General features: G+C 39.4%; 1 protein-coding gene across 1 annotated transcript in view; it reads right to left on the bottom strand.

Moving 5' to 3' along the window:
* The window catches only part of LOC145402114 (uncharacterized), a 189379-nt gene that overhangs the window by 153920 nt on the left and 14625 nt on the right, over positions 1-20834 (bottom strand). Inside the window, exons 3-6 of the mRNA XM_080274232.1 lie at positions 16288-16449; positions 6346-6556; positions 6212-6303; positions 4121-4358 (exon numbers count right to left, since the gene is read on the bottom strand). Coding sequence (XP_080130358.1) covers positions 4121-4358; positions 6212-6303; positions 6346-6556; positions 16288-16449 — 703 coding nt within the window. The remainder of the gene's footprint in view (positions 1-4120; positions 4359-6211; positions 6304-6345; positions 6557-16287; positions 16450-20834) is intronic.

Raw genomic sequence — 20834 nt, 5'->3', positions numbered from 1 at the left:
CCCATAGCTATCTTCATTAATGAAGGCGAATTATCTTGTGTTTGTTGTGACTGCGAATTGTCCCGAAACCTCCATACTCATCCCGAAATACCTTCTTACAAGATTGAAAGCACATACTCCATTGTGAAGGAAAAACGTAAACACCGTACTGTAATACACAATTATCTACACATTTATTCACAAAACAGTACAAAATGAAAAGATGCATTAACTGGTGATAGCAAACACTCCCACGGTCGCTTCTTAGCTTGTCCAATAACACAATTTTCTCTGCTGTCATAACTTTTCTTGATCGTTTTGTCACTTTGGAGTGTTAACTAATTGTATTATTAGCCTTTGGTGAGGCTGGCTTACGTCCTGGGGCCATGTGGAAAGCAAGTGGGAGGCAAGAGGCTCGAATCATAGTGCAGTTACAAGAACACCAAACACGTGAGGCAGTCAGGCGTTGACTGAAGAATGTGGGGCAGAGAGCAGTGTTGCCATATCCAAACAACGAAATTATGCTAGGGCAGTGAAAAAATTATGCTAGATTGAGCAAATTTGTTCCAAGTAAAAAATGAATTATGCTAACTTGAAGCTAAATAATAAAATTCTATACATATTCATGCTACATATTAATTATGTACTGTTTACTATGAAAATATTAAAATGAACCTACATACAGTAAGAGGGTAAATATCGGTTTTCTGCCCATACTGCTTTTTCCCACGAAACTTACGTTTTTCTGATGGATTTTGATGTGATTCATTCGATTTTGAGCATCATTTCCGTCGGAAATAACCAGATTTTGAGATATCCCCCCCCCATCCCCCTGCAACAATGGGGGAGCTTTGGGGAATCGGGGGTTATAGGGAGCGGGGGAAACACAGAAAATGGTCATTTCCGACTGAAATGAAGCTGAAAATCGAATGAATCATACCAAAATCCATCGGAAAAACCTAGGTTTCATGGGTAAAATACAAAGCTCAAACTTATCCTAACCAAACCTAACCGAACCAAACCGAACCAAACCTAAAACCTAACCTAACCTAAAACCTAACCTAACCTAATCCAACCCAACCTAATCCAACCCAACCTAATCCAACCCAACCAAGCCCAAGCTGAAAGTAACCAACTATTCAAACCTTACATCTTCTTACCTTATTCGTCTCTTTCTCTCTCTCTCTCTCTCTCTCTCTCTCTCTCTGATTTGTAGCTTTTATAAAATTATTCCAAAAATATTCCATTCCATTCTAAATTATACTAGAATGATGCTAAAACTTCTAATATGCTAAAAAATATTCCAGACTCGAAAATTTTATCAAAATTATGCTAAAAGAATAAAATTATGCTAGATATGGTAACACTGGCAGAGGGGCCGCGGGAAAGGGACAGAGGGTGGCGTGAGTTTACCGCGCTACAATTGGAAGTTGCGGGAATTTCAATTTTTTTTTTTTTTTCTGTATATTCAAGGATATTTTAGTTGAACTTATTAATGCTAAGAAAATCCGCGAGAGGGCAAAACCGTAGACAAAAAATCCGCAAAAAATGCGGGATTACTGTACTGTGATATCGAATGATTTCAGTACATAATCTGTTAGGAATGGCTGGAAAAAAAAAAATGTTATGAATACATTTTCACCTTTTTGATATATGTTTATGGTAGTTTCGAGTTATTTTTTACGTTATCGTTGTGCCCAAGCTTGGAAAAGGGAGCGAAAGAGTTGAATTTTCAGTCCTAAATGAGAAAACTGCACGTCCTCCAAGGCTAGACTCTGCCACGGGAGAATAAAGTGGAGGGTCAGTCCGATTAGCAATAAGTTGTCACAACTTCCAGCTCCCACACCACGAGAATGGCTAAAAATAGAATCGTAATGCAGTTTCAGAACTAACATTAAGTCTAATTATTACGAATACAGATACAAAGCAGAAATAAATACGTTCACAGACGGGGAAAACGTACTTCTTCCGTCATAACATGTTCATCTTTCTCTATCATTTTACGTTCATCTTTATCATTTTACCTTGTTATTTTCGCAATATATATTGCTGTCTCGTAAACAGGATGGTTGTTTGTGTTTTGCAAGGGAGGAAAAAGATTGTATTTTCTGTCTGGGTCGAGATAATGGGTGTAACTATGTGTGGTTAGGCATGGCCACGAGCGAAAAAATCGTACATCCACTCATCACGATAGCAGGTGGTGAACTGACAGATGATACATGAGAGGGTGAAGTCAAGGTCAGTCTCATGTCCCAGATTTTCGTTCAGTTCCCGAAAGTTTTCATAGTTTTCTACAAGTTGCACTGCATCAAATGATCCAAACCATTACAGCAAACCTGAGCAAATAGGTAAAGATACCAAGACAAAAATGTATTTTTCTCTTATTATAAGTCTTTAACGAACAAACAAAAAAGGCAATATTCCGACGCCGATCATGGCTAATCATATAAATCAGGTTAACTGGTTACAAGGCCTTATTTAATGCTTTAATTGCTTATAAGTACATACCAGAACAGTAAATATTTAACTTACAAATACAGTACTGTAGAAAAGCAGTACAGTAAGAGTTTAACGAACAAACAAAAGAGGCAATATTCCGACGCCGATCATGGGTAATCATATAATTCGGGTTAACTGGTTACAAGGCTTTATTTAATGATTTAACTTAATTTAAGTGCTTACAAGTACAGTACATACGAGAACAGTAAATATTTAACTTACAAATACTGTACAGTACTGTGGAAAAAACGACCAAATAAAAAAGGCAATATTCTGACGCCTATCAGGTAAACTGGTTATAAGACTTTATTTCTTGCTTTAACGTTATTTAATAGTACTTTAAGTTGCACATAAACTTACCAGAACAGTACAGTACTGTAAATATTTAACTTACAAATACTGTGCTACTGTACTCGGGAATGTCTCACTCACTGAATAATTTCCCGCCTACATCGTCACGTAATCAAAACAAACCGCGCGCTGCGGTGACGTTCGAGGATTTGATCTTTCAAAGGCCTCTCCTGTGTTAATTTGTAGTTTTCATAATGGTTTTTTAATCTTACTTTGTCTTATATGTATCCCAGCCCTTACCGTGTATAATTGCGAGCGCGTTCCATGAGATCGTGTTCCGTGCGAGTTACCTGTACTGGGACTTTACGTGACAGGACTCGAAACTAATGACCATCAGACAACGATCTTTAGGGGTCAAATCTGTTCAGTCAGCCAATGGAATATTCACAGGACTGAGTGAAGTTATGTCAAGCTGTCTGTGAAATTCCTTGGCTTTCTCAATCAATGAATGGTCTGAAATAGCAATTATTTTACTCTTATTTGTTTACAGCATTCATGCAGCACTTGATCAACGTTAACAGATTTAGGTTCACTTAATTTTATCCTGTTTGTCATAATTTCAGTATTTTCACTTGCAGCATAAAATTTCAATATTATCTTTCAAACTGATTCTTCAAGTCATACACAATCATAGTTCCAATCCCATACTCATCTTGCAGCTTGCTTGCTGCAACACCTCTGTCCAACTTCTTTAGAATTTTCACCTTGTCTCTGATATTTAGTACTTTATTTTCTTATAACAGTACTGCAGTAATTATCACCCCTACTAACCTTCTCTGATGATATTTTCGGAGTTTAAATGTACAAGTTTTACATTGAAAAAGGGCAATATTCTGTCCAAACTGGCAGAACAAAGAATGATGAGATCACCCACGTATGTGACATAGTTTGAGAGCTAGCTTGGGGATGTGTGTGACTTGTTCTTTAGCCAAGTTTTTGGGCTAGCTTTGGCAAGTGACTTTTCCATGAGCTTTTCTAAAGAATAAGTCACGCTCGCCCCCAAACCAGCTCAGTTAGTTAAACAGTGTATCATTATAACAACCACATTGCTTTGTAAGCATGGTGTTAACTGCAGAAAATAAAAACATGATTCTCTGAAGCAACAAAAATTTCTATCTTAAATAAATGTACTTGAAAAATCTTACTGATATCTGGTATTTAGGGATATTTGGTATCTGGATTTTCTTAACCGCACTGTATATATTTAATAACCACTCCTGCAGTGATGCTGAATGAGGTATGCCTGTAAACCAAACTAAAAAAAAAAATACAAATGTGGTAGAAAACCTACCAGTATTAGTGAGGCCTGGAATGCCCTGATTCTTGACCTCTTCGGGCACACTGGGAGCAACCATACCAGCAGCAGCAGCCGCAGCGGCAGCAGCAGCCATGCCGGCTGCAGCACCACCATCGTCTGGGGCCTGAGGCTTGCTCATCAATATCTGCTGGATCTGTTGGATCAGTCCGGGGTCCAGGTTGGTCACTGCAGCGTTCATCACCTGGCTCGACACACTTGTCACTGGCACACTCTGCCAAAATAAGTAAATTATATATGCCTATACATGTATCTCAAGCTTTGACGATGAGATACATTAAGAAAAAAAAAAAATCATCATTCGGTGGGGTATCGTACATCGGGGTTGATTTGAGGTGGTTTGGACATGTGGAGAGGATGGGGAGTGATAATTGAGTGAGGAAGGTGAGAAGTGTTAATATTGGGGGTGGGGTTATGAGGGGTAGACCGAGAAAGACATGGGACGAGGTCATTAAGTGTGACCTTAGGGTTAAGGGACTGAACAGGGAGGCTGCAGTGGATCGTGCAGCGTGGAGAGCCGCCATTAGGTGACCAAGGCCGACACATGCAAGCATGTTGGAGTCTTTAAAAACAAAACGAAAACGAGTTCAGGGATGCATTTTTGAGCCTTAGGATTCCCCACCCCCCCAAACCAAGTCCTAAACCCACCCAATGAGTCCAAGACCAAGTTTCCAGCTCACATAAACAGCCAAATAGCCTGAAAACAAGCTAAACTAAGCCTAAAAGCAGTTTATAACTCACCTAAATCCAAAAACAAACTCTGAAAACCACAAAAATTAAGTCTGGAAAAAATTAAACTTAGTAAACTGCACCCCAAAATGACAATGTTCACCCCACCTATGACTAAAACACTTAAAGTCTATCCATCCATCCATCATCCAATCCTACAGTGCCCCATGAGGAGCGTAGGAGCCCGGGGCTAGGCAGTTGGTCCCGACATTTAAGATGAGAGTGACCAGCCTCACTCATCCCTGAGTGGCATTACATGAGCAATCAACCCCAAACACCCCCTGGATATAAACCTTCACTGGCTCAATCTGATTGGAGAGCAAAATAATTACCCACTAAAAACCACCAGGCACCAAAATCTGGTTATATGGTTATCACCCAGCATAGTAAATGCTTTCCTGGTGCATAGGAAACCATTTGGCTTGTCACTCAGTGTAGAGTCACCCACAGGCTGAAGGAAGAGGAAAGAATGAAGGAAAGAAAGACAGAAGAAGGAGTGTAAAGTCACCCATAGGCAGAAGGACAAGGAAAGAATGAAGGAAAGAAAGACATAAGACAAAGGAAGGAATGAGGGATGGAGAAGAAAGGGCAGACACCCGAGAGCAGCACTACATCGAGTGAGTGGATGGTAAGTGCCCCCACCTACCACATATATATATATATATATATATATATATATATATATATATATATATATATATATATATACACACACACAGTACAGTAAGCAAAAGAGTGGCAACTGAGATAGTGAAATGTGTATAAGGATATGGTTGCCTGGAGGTGTTTGACAAGGCTATCTCCTGTTTATGGGTTCCTAGGGAGGATCAATATTGTACCTTACATTCCTTCTTCATTAACTATCTTACTGGAAAAACCTTACCAACACATCTCTTACCACTTGTAATTTTTAAAAATATGTACAAACTCGACCAGTTCTCTAACAGCATGAAAACAATGTTCACTTGTTGGCAATTTAGTGATGACACAATTCTAAAAGATGAGACCATAGAATTTAACAAACCATTCATCAACTCAAAAGGCTGATTAATTAGTCAGCACCTTTGTATGATAAATTTAAAGAGAAGTACTATACAATATACCGTAGTACATGCAGTGCTTGTAACAAAATATTAACCTTTTGTCAAGATTTTCCTGATTTAAATAAAATTATCTGGCATCTGCCAGAATGCAATACTAAAGTATGACACTCCTATAATATCAATCCTTTGTTAACTAGACAAGCCAGACAAAGCTTTCTAATATTAAATGCAAGCTACAGAAATGAAATACTACTCCTGTATAAGTTAATAAATACAAACTGTTTTCTCCCCTGACCTGCTGCTGCGGTGGCATGCCAGGTGCAGTGTTATTCATGGGAACCTCAGGGGGCCGGACATCATGCCTCACACCAGCACCTCCTCCACCACCTCCACCGCCACCGCCACCACCACCACCACCACCACCGGCGCCTCCCCCTCCTCCGCCACCCACAGGACCCCCGGGGGTACCCTGCTGTACTACATCCTGGGCCTTTGCCTTACTCGCCTTCTGAGCAATCTGATTGCTGACCTCCTTCTGGATGGGGTGGTTGGGATCAGCCAGGTCAAACAGTGGCTGGATCACCTCCTCAGCAAACACCTGGTTCTTCTGCCACAAGTTCAGCACACGTATCACCTTGCTCTGCTCAACAAGATACCAATAACTAATACATGCCTTCACAAATAGCTGGTGGAAAATGGAAAGTGATCAGGTGGAGAGGACATTTTAAGGAGCTGTTGAATATAAGACCGAACACAGTGCAAAAATACATGGTCAGGGAGTGGCTAGGAGAAGAGAAGAAAGAAGGTAGGCAGAGATCACGAATACAGGAGTGTGCTAGGCACTGAAGGGAGTCAAAATAGGGAAGGCACGTGGAACTGATGAAGTGTGCGGCAAAATGCCGTAATATGGTGGAGAAATAATAACTTCATAGAGATGGAAGATGTGCAGCTAGCCTGAGAGGAAGGTAGAGTTCCGGAAGACTGGAATTCAGGTATAACAGTTCTCACAAAGGGGAAAGAGAAGCATGTGGCAATCACAAAGGTATTACTCTTCTCAGCATAAGAGGAAAGATATATGATGGAATATTTGTCAACAGTAAGGGAGATATCCGTGGAACTAGAATAAAAGAAGTTTATGAAGGGGATGGAATGTGCAGACCTGATAAAGTAGGATGCTGATTTAATACTGTATGTCAATTTAAAATTATCAGTTTAACCCCTAAAGCGCTAACAGGATCGGTCGATACTTTTTCAGGATTACGCAAGATACCGAATATGATCGATTGTGGAGCTCAGGGAAAAACATGCTCCACCCCCATAGTGACGTATATCCCTTCCAACCAATCAGAACTAAGTGCTGAATAGGCGGGAAGGAGGGATGGGAGGAATGAGGGAGGAATGGAGTGGGACAGCATAGAAAATGGGAGTCGCAATGCCTGGAAGGGTAACTTTTTTCAACTTTGACGGGCTATAGCTCATGAACCAGCTCATCTAAAAAGCTCTGGTTTGTGGCACAAGGTGTGTAAATTCAAGCTCTAAACCTTGGGCATAACACTTTTTACTTCTGTAAGAGTAGAAAAATCGGCTCCATATACAGATTTTCACGTCAGTACGGTCAACTGCATTGCATATCCTAGGGGTTAAAATGAGACCCTAAATAAAGGACTCATTATCTTTTTTTTTTTTCTATTTTAAATAGGTCAGATTAGGCAAGCAATATTCCTGCCACACACAACAAGTGTTTCAGTCCACTTTCTTCTCCTGCCTGCTGCTCCCCTATACGGCCACACTCATTACCGCGCGGCCCATGCACCAAACACATCCTCAGTTCACGTACACTAGCCTGCTAAACAAGGTGATTGTGCCAGCAGCAAAATAAGCTAACCTCATCCTTTGGTCAATCACTTTCATCAGGCGGGCTTGAGTGCTTATGGACGTGCTTTCAGTGACATACTCTCTGGAAAACTAACATATAATTCTGGATGCATAATATGCAATAATTATGTGGTAGAAATTCAATGTAATATATAGGGATGGCCCAAGAAGTATGATTGGGGGGGGTAAGGACAATTTTGAACCAACTTGATCCATTTGGCATTACGGTTTGACCAACTATATAGATATAAACAAACCGAATTTATGACTCTTCCCCCCCTCCTTGCCACCGTTCCATGGGTGAAGGGGGTCCAGGTCCTGTCACCTTGATTAATTACCATATGGTACTTGATTTTGGCTTAGATTATTCCCCTGACAGGAAGAAAACTTGAGTATTTTGTATTTTGTCCTCTAAAAATATATAATATAAATATATATATAGGTATATATATATCATTCATTCATTCATTGCCAGACGCCATGTATCCCAAACGGGGTGGCCAAGGGCTCAGAGTTAACTGTTTTACAGGGAGGGGCACTAATCCTCCACCAACCCCACTTGACACGTGTATATATATATATATATATATATATATATATACAGTATACAGTAAAACCTCGATATAATGGACTTCAATAGACCAGAATTCATTTTTATCGGACTCAAGGAGCTACCGGACCAAATTCCGATACATCGGAAAAAGTCCGATAAAGCCAGACGGAGTCCGGACTGCCTGACCATTTCAGCTATGTTCACCACAATAAGGTAAATAAAAGACATGTTTATCAGTGTACAGTACAGTATTATTATATATATTATACCATCTGATTAATGTAGTGAAGTTATAACACAGTACAGTACCGCAATGGTAGTCAATACAGTTTAAAAACCGTTCATGCGATCTGGACTAATGTCTGATATATCGGAAAAAGTCTGGATTAGCAGGGGGAAGTCCAGATGTAGCTTTTATCGGAATTTCGCATTTTTTGGAATGGTTTGGGCCCCAATTAGTCCATTATAGTGAGGTCTTACTGTATATGTAAAAAAAAAAGTCTCCACTCTCCATTTTTGACCAACTCAGTAATTTTTTGACTAACTCAGAACACACATTGGGGGATGGTGACCCCCCCACCCCCCACTCCCGGTTGGGCCATCCCTGGTAATATAACTGTTCTCCACTCCCATCACCTGGAAAAATGTCAGCCCACTAGAATATGTGTGTGTGTGTGTGTGTGTGTGTGTGTGTGTGTGTGTGTGTGTGTGTGTGTGTGTGTGTGTGTTCTTACCTAATTGTATCAATACAGGAATGAGTCAAGCCAATACTATCTTATGTAATAAATCATTTCTATTATACACATCCTTAAATTTATGAATAGTTTTGGCACACACCATTTCATTTGGTAGTGTATTCCACTGATCAACTGCTCAATTCGGGAAACTGAATTTCCGTATGTCTTTGTCACCTCTCTTTTTATACAATTTTTGCAGTGTCCTCTTGCTCATGCCTCCCCATATATTATATACTCACTGATGTCTATTTTATCTTTCCCTGACATGCATTTACATAGCATAATCATGTCTCCTCTTTTCCTTCTCTCTTGTAATGTTGGTAGGTTCAGTTTTTCTAGTCTTTCTTCATAGCTTAGATACTTCAAGCTTGGCACCCATCTTGTAGTGGCCCTTTGTACTTTTTCAATCTTATCTATGTTTTTTGAGATGGGGATTCCAGACTACACATGCATATTCCAGGGATGCTCTAATGAAGAATGTCATTACCTTTCTCAGCATGTCTTCATTTATATATGCGAATGTTATTCTCACATTAGCATGCAGTGTATGCATGTTCCGAGCCTTGTCATTTATGTGGTCAGCCGGAGGAGATAGTCTGTTATAATCACTCCCAGGTCCTTCTCCTTTTCTGATATGTGTAGGGATGAACTTTCAAGCTTATAATCCCAATCTGGTCTGTTTTCACTTTTACCAAACTTAATTACATGGCATCTGTCCACACTGAATTCCATTTGCCATCTATTGCTCCATTCATGAAGCTTATTTTTCTTGTAGCTCTCTGCAGAAGTCTGTTTGTAATTCTCCTTTGCATTTTTGCATCAACAGCAAACATATTTAGATAGCTTCCATTTCCACTGTTGCTGCCTATATCATTTATATATACTAAAAACATAATTAGTGCCAGCACCGAGTCCTGTGGAACTCTGCTAGTCACTTCCCTCCACGATGAGTAATTACCCTTATTACTGTTCTCATTTCCCTTTTTCTGAAAAAATCCTGCCTCCAACAGTACAGATTACCTTGGTTTCGTCCTTGATGGTACAGTTTCCATATAAGTCTTTGGTGCAGTACTTGGTCAAATGCTTTCTTAAAATCAAAATACTGTAGATAATGTCCACCAGTCCTTCTCTTTTCTGTAGTGTTTCTGCTACTCTATCATAGTTGCTTAATAGATTTGTAACACACGATTTTCCTTTTCTAAAACTGAACTCTCTTTCCGTTATAATACTGTATTTCTTCAGATGACTTACCCAAAGTTTTCTTATTAGCTTTTCTAGTACCTTGCTTACAACACTGGTCATGAATACTGATCGGCATGAGTGGATTTTGTCTATTTCCTTTCTTAAATAGAGGAACAATGTTTGCTTTCTTCCAAATTTCAGGTAGTTTACCTTGACTTAAGGATTCCTTGAATATTAAATATACTGGTCTGCATTTCTCATATTCATGTAGCACCCAACCTAAAACTTTGTCAGGACCATTTGCTTTTCCTTTGTCTAATTTACTCAACTCTTCCTGTACCTCTTGTTCTGATATTGTATATCTGGTAATACATGTGGGCATGCATGTTCCTTATCAGCTCTTTCAAAATTAGTTTCTTCTGTAAAAACTGATTGGAAATCTTTGTTAAGAACTTCGCATATTATCTTTTCTTGGATATAGGTTTTCCCCTCACCCATGATGGCCTGAATTTTACCTTTGCTTTTGCTCCAGATGTAGCTGTAAAACAGCTTTGGCTGATCACAGCTTTTGCTCATAATGTCTTCCTCAAACTGCCTTTGAGCGTCTCTCCTTATCCTTGTGTAATCATTTCCTGCCTGTTTATGCTGCAGTTGTTATATGCCCTCTCATTATTGTGTCTTCTGTATCTATTCCACAGCAAGTCTCTTTTCCCTTTTGATCTTTTACATTCTATGTTAAAGCACTACTTTATCCTTATTTCTGTTTCTTTGTGTTGAGGGATATAATTTTGGACTCCTGTTTCATAAAATTCATGGAGTTTTCTATATATATAACATTTATATCTTGTCCTCTAAGCTCCTTTTCCCAACCTTCTTCTATGAAGTACCTATTTAGGTCATGGTAGTTGCCTTTTTTGTAGTTTAGGTTCTTTTTGTAACTTTCATTAATCCTAACTAAACCGAATGCAATCCCGAAGCTGCACTTAAATACTGCATGGTCGCTTTTGCCGAATGGAGGGTGATACATTATGCAGTCAATATCAATATCTTGCCTGGTAAACATAACATCTTATAATAATGGATCATCTAGTCTTCTTTTTCAGGAATCTTCCATGTTGTGTTAGGAAAAACTCCCGTACAAGATCCAGGAGCTTTTGCTTCCAACAGCTTTCATAGCTTCTTACATCTACAGTATTCCGATTTATTTTGTACTGTATTATCCAGTTAATATAATTCTTTCAGATTTCTCTTCCATTCTAAGTAGTACAGCTCTTAAACCCTGAATTGTACTTTCTGCCAGGTCCTCACATTCACCTCTCTCCAAAGTGTTTGTTTTGGGTGGCACGTATAAGTCTGCCACAATTATTTTCCCTTCAGATGTGTTAATTTCTAATGCAATCACTTCTACTTGTGAGGGTATACCTAGTTCTATCTCTTGGACCTGTAGATTTTTCTTTGTTAATACCAGAATTCCTCCTCCTTTTTTTCAAATTTCTACTTCTTCTCTATATATTGTAATCCTCAAAGCTCAGGGTGCCATTTGATATCCTTATAATTAATTTTGTTTCAGTCGGACAAATAATATGAGGCTCCATTTCTTCAGTACAGTCTTTTATTTCTAATCATTTGGATACCATTCCATCTACAGCCGAGCAGAGATGGGCACCGTAATATAAAATTCAACTGTACAATCGCAATTCCACAACCTCTGACCCTTACCTTCCACTACTGCAATTCCGCAATAAACTTGGAATGTGCCGCTACCTCAATACTGCAACCGCAATCCAGTTTTACAATTTTCAGTACAAAGTGCACAAATAGGGGGTAAATCAATTGGTAATGTAGTGAATTATTGCATTTAAAATCTATGACATTTACAATATATTTTTAAAATGTCGCCGATACCTTGGTGTATTTACTGAAAATTTACCCATTACAAGTATCTTCCTCAGAATCGTAATTTTGTAAGGTAATGATGTATACTCAGGTGTACAGTATATCCATCACTTTTTATTTTGTATCAGAGTTAGGGCATACCATGAAAATTTCACAATATTAATATCATAATAATATAATCATATCCTTTATTACAAAAATAATATTACAAGAAAAATAAATAGCCTTTGTGCCACTCAGGAAAATCAATCCGACCAGCAGCAGAATGCTGTCCACAGAACTTACAATAGAAAATTCAAAGAAATGTGCTTACTCTTGCAGATAATAACTCAGTAAGACCATTAAAAAAAAAAAAAAAAAAAAAAAAAAAAAATCAGTGATCACCATTAAATTAGCTCTTAAGATCATCACCTGTCAAACCGTGGAACAACTGTGCATGATTTGCTATGTGTGCCACAAAATTTACTGCCATGCTGGCTTATAGTATATCGTATCGTATCAAATAACTTCTCCTGTATCGCCCATCCCTACTGCTAACTGACGCAGCAACGCCTTGCCCACCACCACCACTGGTCGGGAATCCTGTTCAAGCTTGATATTTCTTGAGTCATGCTGTAGCCTGTACTAACCAACAGAGACTGCCATGTGGGAGATTGCGAACAGGATTACGACTGCGGAAGTACTTACGCCACGAGTTTCAGACAAGTTTGCTGCAATCACAATTCCGCAACTGAAATCATGTGATCTGCTGTTGCAGAAATTGCGGATTGTGGAAGTGATTGCAGAGGTGCCCAGCTCTGCATTTGAGTACATTAACTTGATCATGTTGTTTATATATCTGACACATTTTGAGTCTACTATCTTCCCTTCCCTTAGTCGCTGTTGTTTATGTAGGTCGTTCGCACAGTACACATGATCACAGTGCGCAAATTGCATATTACACGAATGACCAAAAATCATAACCATAAAAAAGTTTAGCCGATAAATGGCCGCAGGCGTCATTTGAGCGCGGCCTAAAAAAACCTGCAAAAACTTTTGGGATGTAAACGAACGTTCTGAATGTCTTCAGACTGACCTACACTACACTCCCATACACCATACCAAGCAGTTCAGAGCCTGCTGCTGAGATGAGTGATTTTCGTTTTTTTCGTTCCTGGCCATGCCTAAACAAGCACAACTACACCCAATGTCTCAACCGAGGAAGAAAATATCATCTTTGTCCTCTCTTGCAAAACACACACAACCACCTGTTCATAAGACTGACCTTCACGCTCTCACACTTCATGTCACTGACAGTTCGCCACCTGCTGCTAGTGGCCATGCCTAAACACATATAGTTACACCCATTATCTCAACCCAGACAGAAAATATCATCTTTTTCCTCCCTTGCAAAACACACACAACCACCCTGTTTACGATTATAAATAAACAAAGGCATAAACCAAAAAAGATACAAAAACAGAAAAATTCATTTTTGTTTGGTATCTTTACCTATTTGCTCAGGTTTGTTGCACTGTTCTGAATCATTTTACATATTCTTTGCCTTTTACAAGCATAACAGGATACAGTAGTTTTCTGTGTTCACATGATGCTTTTGTGAGTGAAAAGAACTTCCTTCCCTTCCTGCTAATCAGCTCGTGCAAGGTGCGAATGGTAGGTCGTCTTGTAATTCTGACAGTGTAAAGTGTTGAGAAACATCAAGCTGTACCTTTTTTCCTTACCCAGGCAGAAAATATCATACTGTACTTTCCCACACTCACAACAGACAGGCAGCAACATATATTGCAAAAATAACAAGGTAAAATGATAGAGAAAGGTAAACATGTTATTACAGAAAAAATACGTTTTCCATCGTCTGTATACGAATTTATTTTTGTTTTGTCTCTGTATTCGTAATAATTAGACTTATACATAGATTTGAAACTGCATTATGATTCTATTTTTGGCCATGCACGTGGTGTGGGAGCGGCAAGTTACGACTCGACTTCCTGTTGCTAATCGGATCTGACCCTCCACTTTCATCTCCCATGGGAGAGCCTACCCTTGGGGGACAGGCAATTTTCTCATTTAGGCCTGAAAATTTAACCCTTTCCCAAGCATGGGCACAACGATAACGTAAAAAATAACTTGATGCTACCATAAACATATATCAAAAAGGTAAAAAAATACAGTAATCCCTCTAATATCCGGACGCCCAATAACCGAACATCCCCACTAACCGAACCTTATCGTCCTGGGATCAAACATTCCCAAAATGGTCCGAAAATCCAAAAAAATTGGAAAAAAAATCGATTTTTTGCCGTCCGTAATTTGAACTTGCCGCGCGCGCCGCGTGAGAGCATTGTTTTGGTTCATCATTCCTCCGACGTCCGATAGAGCGCCGCTGCATCCTCCCCACTTCCCGCCTGTCTCTCACCGCGACAAGACCTACGCTCTTCGCCATGGCTTGGGAAAAGTTAATGTGCAACACTTAAATTTAATGGAACATTATTTGGACTAAAGTGAACACTGTGAAAAGAACGGACTTCTGTGTGTTAGTGACTAAGTTCAGTGCAAGACTTCAGGAAGAGTGTAGTGCAAGTGCTTCAGGAAATTGTTCTTACTGTCAGAGTCCGAGAGGAGGCGGTTATTCATCGAGGTGGCCAGGGACTTGCTGTAAGTAGCCAAAATGTTTCATGTTGTACTATTTTCCATACTATATTTACCAGAATGTTTCATATTGTATTTTTTCCCATACTATACTTACCAGAAAGTGTCATACTGTACTTCTTTCCATACTAAACTTACCTCATGCATGTGCAGTAGGAATGTGTTTTTCAGAGTTCGGTTAGGTTCGGTTAGGTTAGGTTCGGTTAGAGTCCATAAGTACCAGAATGTTTATTAATGTATGAACATACTTCTAAACCCACATTTTATGTGTCTATTGCATTTATTTCAGTCATTTATGTGCCTTATTGGTGTGATTTGGGTGTTAAATAGGTGCTATGCATGTCCGGAGGGAGTTGTATAGGTGTTTCTCTGTGTTAGGGTCCGTAAGTACAAGTCCATAAGCTGGGGCCCAATATCCGGACAAAACCAATATCCGAACCTACTGATGGCTCTATTGATCCGGATATTGGAGTGATTACTGTATTCATATTTTTTTTTTCGGGCCAATCCTAACATATTACAGTATGTACTGAAATCATTCAATATCATTATATCTAATATATGCGCAACATTTCAGCACCATTCACATTGTTTTGGGAGGTAATAAAAAAAAAAAAAAAAAAAAAAGATAATACATGCGACGTTGCAGTGCGGCAGCACCTCTCGGCGGCAAATATCGGATGCTGATATTTCTGCAACTTTCGTGCTCCATTGCAAGCCACAGAATGGGTTGAGGAAGCTGGGATTTACACTGTTAGGTGTGTCTGAACTTTCTCCTCAACATACCAAAAAAAAAAAAAAAAAAAAAAAAAAAAAAAAAAATCAATTTTCGAGACTTCAGAAATTGGCCCTGGCGTTGGCCTGGGGTCCACATAAAATTATGGACCCATAGCCATGGAGGGGTTAAATACAGACAGACTGCTATAGTAAGTATCAGAGACACGCATAGGGGTGGTTAGGTTAACAGAAAATGAGAGAATGGGCACAATACGGAAGAAACATGTACCATATTGAGACCTGAGATGGGCCTGAAGTAAGGGGCTCTGAGAAAAGGAAGTAGAGGATTAGAGGTCTTCACCACCTGGAATTAACTCCTAAAGCAGAGCCTAATCTCAGAATCCCCCAAACCATCAGAAACCAGAGATTCTGTACCAGCATTGTTGGCACAAACCAGCGAAGGTGAGCAATAATGGTACGAGTGCAGATTTTCACCTAACAGTGATAAAGAACAACCCTATAACCAAGGGATCATTGTATGTATATATATAGTCTATTCTACACGTGGTTATATCTGGTAGTGAGACAGGTGTACCAATAAATACTTACTAGATGTGTTAGAAACTTCATCCAATGTTCCAAGGCAGCATGCTAATACAGCAGCTGCAATACTTTTCTAGGACACTGTACATCCTGTGTCTACATATCTAAATAAATATGGTTAGTAAACTGACATACAGTGGTCAAAACAGCCATACCCACCTTATCCTCCTGTGGACACTTGAAGAGATAGAAAAAGGTAACAAGTATGTTCTTGGAGAACCTTGGTGCAAAAACATCCTTCTCAATTCCAAACTGGTGGCGGCTCTGTCTTACAATGCTGTCAATCACATACAGGCCTGGGATCTTGTACTCAGTCTTGCACTAGAAGGAAAGAAGATGCCTTTAACAACCAGTCACTATACAGGCAACGAGCAAAACAAAAATTAATGAAGCTTGCCCCTTTTTCTAATTTATCTCTACTTCAGAATCCTACTCATTCCATTTATCGCTGTGGAAACAGAATGATATGATGTTCATGACTGACCTGTACTGGATGATATAGTGAATATATGCAGTCATGATTTTTTTTTTTTTTTTTTTTTTAAGCTTCTCTGAATGCAAAACGAAACCATGTTAGACACGGTGGACAGGTTATGAGAAAAAAAAAAAAATTGGTACTAGCAAGAAAATATGGTATATACTGTACAGTAAAACCTCGATAGAACAGACTTCAATACAGTATACCGGAAATCACTTTTATCGGATTCAAGGAGCCGACCTGACTAAATTCTTATACAGTACTGTACATCAGGAAAAGTCCAATAAAGCCAAAAGCAGTCCGGACTGCCTGACCTCAGTCCAGCTTGGGCAGCGAGATGGTTGAGGATGAAGATGTTTAGGTATATTGTTGTGACCTTGATGATGGGCATTGGATGGGCACTGGGTGGTTGTTGTGACCTTGATGATGGGCATTGGATGGGTACTGGGTGGTTGTTGTGACCTCGATGATGGGCATTGGGTGGTTGTGGTGACCTTGATGATGGGTGTTCGATGGGCATTGGGTGGTTGTCACCTTGATGATGGGCGTTGGATGGCACTGGATGGTTGTGGTGACCTTGATGATGGGTATTGGATGGCTGTGGTGACCTTGATGATAGGCATTGGATGATTGTGGTGACCTTGATGATGGGCTTTGGATGGACATTGGTTGTCGTGACCCTGATGATAGGCATTGGATGGGCATTGGAGTGCATCAGGATCTTGAGGATGTAGACTGCTGGATATGAGTTGGATAACAAGTAATGAAGCAACAATGCTAATTAAAAAGAGAAGTTGGTGCGATCTGGACTAATGTCTGATTTATCAGGAAAAGTCTGGGTTATCAGGGGGAAATCCATATGTAGCTTATGTCGGAATTTTGTTTTTTCGGAATGGCTTGGGCCCCAAATAGTCCATTATTGTGAGGTGTAATTGTATACATAAACAGAAACATCTTGATATTGATTATGTAAAGAGAGACTACTGGAGATCTCTTTAGCTACTACTGTACATGTCTCTCTCCCCTAATAAAACAATTTGGTAATGAAAAAAAAAATACTGTAAACTCTGAATCAAATTACTGAACAAATGTGTCATTACACTGAATAAGTTAACCATACAACATACAGTGCAATCCCTGTTAACCGAGAAGCTTGGGGAATTTACCTTCCCGGTTACCGATTTTTCTCAGGTATATGATATTACTGTATATACTCATACATAGACCATATCATTGCAGTTTATACAATACCACTCATATCCAAGGCCACACTAACATTTTTCTACTGAAGTAACCTAAAACACACCCAACTGACGCAACACACTTGGTTGCAATGTCTTGCGGCAGTGTGAAGTGCACATGGTAAGTCTGTTTTAAATATTATTTCATTCATTCATTCATTGCCAGACGCCATGTATCCCAAACGGGATGGCCAAGGCTTAGAGTTAATTGTTTTACAGGGAGGGGCACTACTCCTCCACCAACCCCACTTGACACGTAGGGAGAACGTTATGCCAACAGCATCTGGTGTTCCCAGGCGGTCACCCATCCAAGTACTAACCAGACCCAACGTTGCTTATTCATTACAGTATTTTATTCATCAAACAGAAAAATTAACTAAATAAATCTTAAGCATTTATTGGTGAACAGACGATGTGGAAAGAAGTGTTCTACAGTACAGTTATTACAACTCCCTTGCTCACAGTTGTGTACAGGTGCCGTGGCCTAAGTCTAACCATTTATTCCTCACTTGACCGGCGTCACCATCCCTCACTAACCACTCAGCTGTTTTGCAGATAATACAGTAAATACAAAGAAATTGCAAGCACAGTAATTTTGTCAAACAGCCTAAAATAAATGCTTAATTTCTATCAGCTAGTTTTTCTTCTCTGCCAGTGCAAAGGTGTTCTAAGTTGACATCATCTTAGAACACATTTGATGACAGTGACAATGCAAATGTGTTCTAATATGACATCAACTTAAAACATCTGATGACAATGCAAATACGTTCTAAGACAGCATCATCTTGGAACACATTTGATGACTGAAAATGGGTTCTAAGACGACAATCTTAAAACAAATTTGATGCCAATGCAAATATGATTTAAGATGACATCATCTTAGAAGGCATTTGATGACAATGCAGATGCATTCTAAAATGACAATTTTGGAACATGTTTGATGCCAATGCCAATGCCAATGCAGATGCATTCTAAGATTATATCATTTTAAAATGCATTTGATGCCATTGCAAATGCATTTGAAGATGGCAACTTAGAACACATTTGATGACAATGCAAATGCATTCTAAGATGACATAATCTTAGAATGCATTTGCATTGGCAGAAAAAATAAACTCTTCGCTAATAGAAATGAACCATTTCTTTTTATTTGACGAAATTACTGTACTTAAATCCCTAAGTATTTACTGTATTATTTGCAAAACAGCTGAGTCGCAAGTGATGGGTGGAGTGACGGCATATACACAAAACCAAGAGAGTTGTGAACTCGTGATAACTCTAATGCAGAACACTTCTTCCCAAATCATCAGTTCACCAATAAATGCTTATGATTTTTTTCTGTAGTTTATTTTTCCATGTTTTTATGAATAAAATGAATAATATTTAACAGAATGGACTTGCCAAGGTATGTAATGTAAGATGCTGAAAGCATGTGGGTTTTTAGAGTTGGTTGGATAGGTAGAAAACTGCACTGGTACCACACATTTTCAGCCAGCAATGAATATACCTTTTTTCAGTGGAATTATTCATCTTGCTTTTCACACACACACACACACACACACACACACACACACACACACACACACGCAATAGCTTGGGTCCCTGGGATTTCGTATCATCTATCTATCTATCTATAGCCCGACGCCCTAATCCCGCAAAGGGTGGCCGCAGACAAAACGCCTCCAAGTCACTCTGTCACCCACCATTTGACTCCCCTCCCCCCAACTCACCCCCCCTCCCTCATATACCTCTCAACTCCATCCCTCCACCTCATCCTCGGTCTACCCCTCCCTCTCCCTCCCTCCACCTCACCTACATACACCCTCTTAGTCAGTCTTTCGTATCATAACTTGTGGAATTTCCTACGTTAAATTCTGTTATCATTCTTACAACGTTCACAATTTTCAAGGCTGTTGAATTTGTACAGCTTTTGTTTCAAGGTGACCACAATGTGTTAAGATTAGTCTGCACTTTAGGCTTCAGAGTACAAATCACGAATCAGGACAACACAACGGTGAGTGCTTGTTTACTGATTGACGGCAGGAAGCTGACTGGAGATTAAAGATTTGTGGACATACGTCTGGTGACTAAACAAGAGGAGGGGGAAGAGGGGGAGCAGGGCTGGAAAGGGGATAGACTAGGAAATGACCTTGACCAGAAATGCCTTCACTTCACATCCCCTGACTTCACCCAGTCTCATGTGAATAACCTGTGTGGGTGGCCAATGTAAGTGGCACACATTTTTATTATTTATATAACTGTCAGTTCGTGAATTTTCCTGTTTGTCTGATAATTTTGGTTGCCTGATAACCGGATAATTGGAATTATACTGTAATACTAATTAACTGTATTGTAATACTTATTCAACACGAAGTTATGATACCTATAATCTTAAAAACATGGTAACAAGACAAATTTTATGAAAGTTTTAATATTTCTGCTCAATTAACAAAACCTAAATGTACTAAAAATAAACACAGAAAAATTCAGAACCACAAAGCACACCATAATGTGCACTGTTACATTACTCATCACACCGGTAATTTTATTTTCAACTCCTTCGTTCGCATAAGCTGTACAGCACAGGCATACATGCTCCAAAATTTCAATCATATTCTACTGTACCCAAGTAGGACTTAAATGGTACAATAGGTAACAACTAGGAGACCTGAATGGACACACTAGTACTGATCGGAGAGGGTACAAGGAAGTTATAGGAGTCTTTGGCTTTGAAGAAATAGAGAGAGGATACTGGAGTTCTGCCAGGGTATGGATTTGAAAATTATAAACACAACGTTCAAAAAGGAAAGAGAGAAGTTGATAACTTACAAAAGTGGAGGAGCAGAAACTCAAACTGATTTTAAGCTGATGAGAAAGGAGCAAGATATTGAAGTCTATCTATCTATTGCCAGACGCCTCAGTCCCGTTTGGGGTGGCCACAAACAAATCGCCTCCAAGTCGCCCTGTCCCCCGCCATTTCACTCCCC

The sequence above is a fragment of the Coenobita brevimanus genome, chromosome 57, assembly GCF_032717465.1.
Source record: "Coenobita brevimanus isolate Jiangsu-jjx chromosome 57, ASM3271746v2, whole genome shotgun sequence".
NCBI lineage: Eukaryota > Metazoa > Arthropoda > Malacostraca > Decapoda > Coenobitidae > Coenobita > Coenobita brevimanus.
Note: the sequence above shows the minus strand (reverse complement) of the source record. Positions and strands in the feature narration are given on the sequence as shown.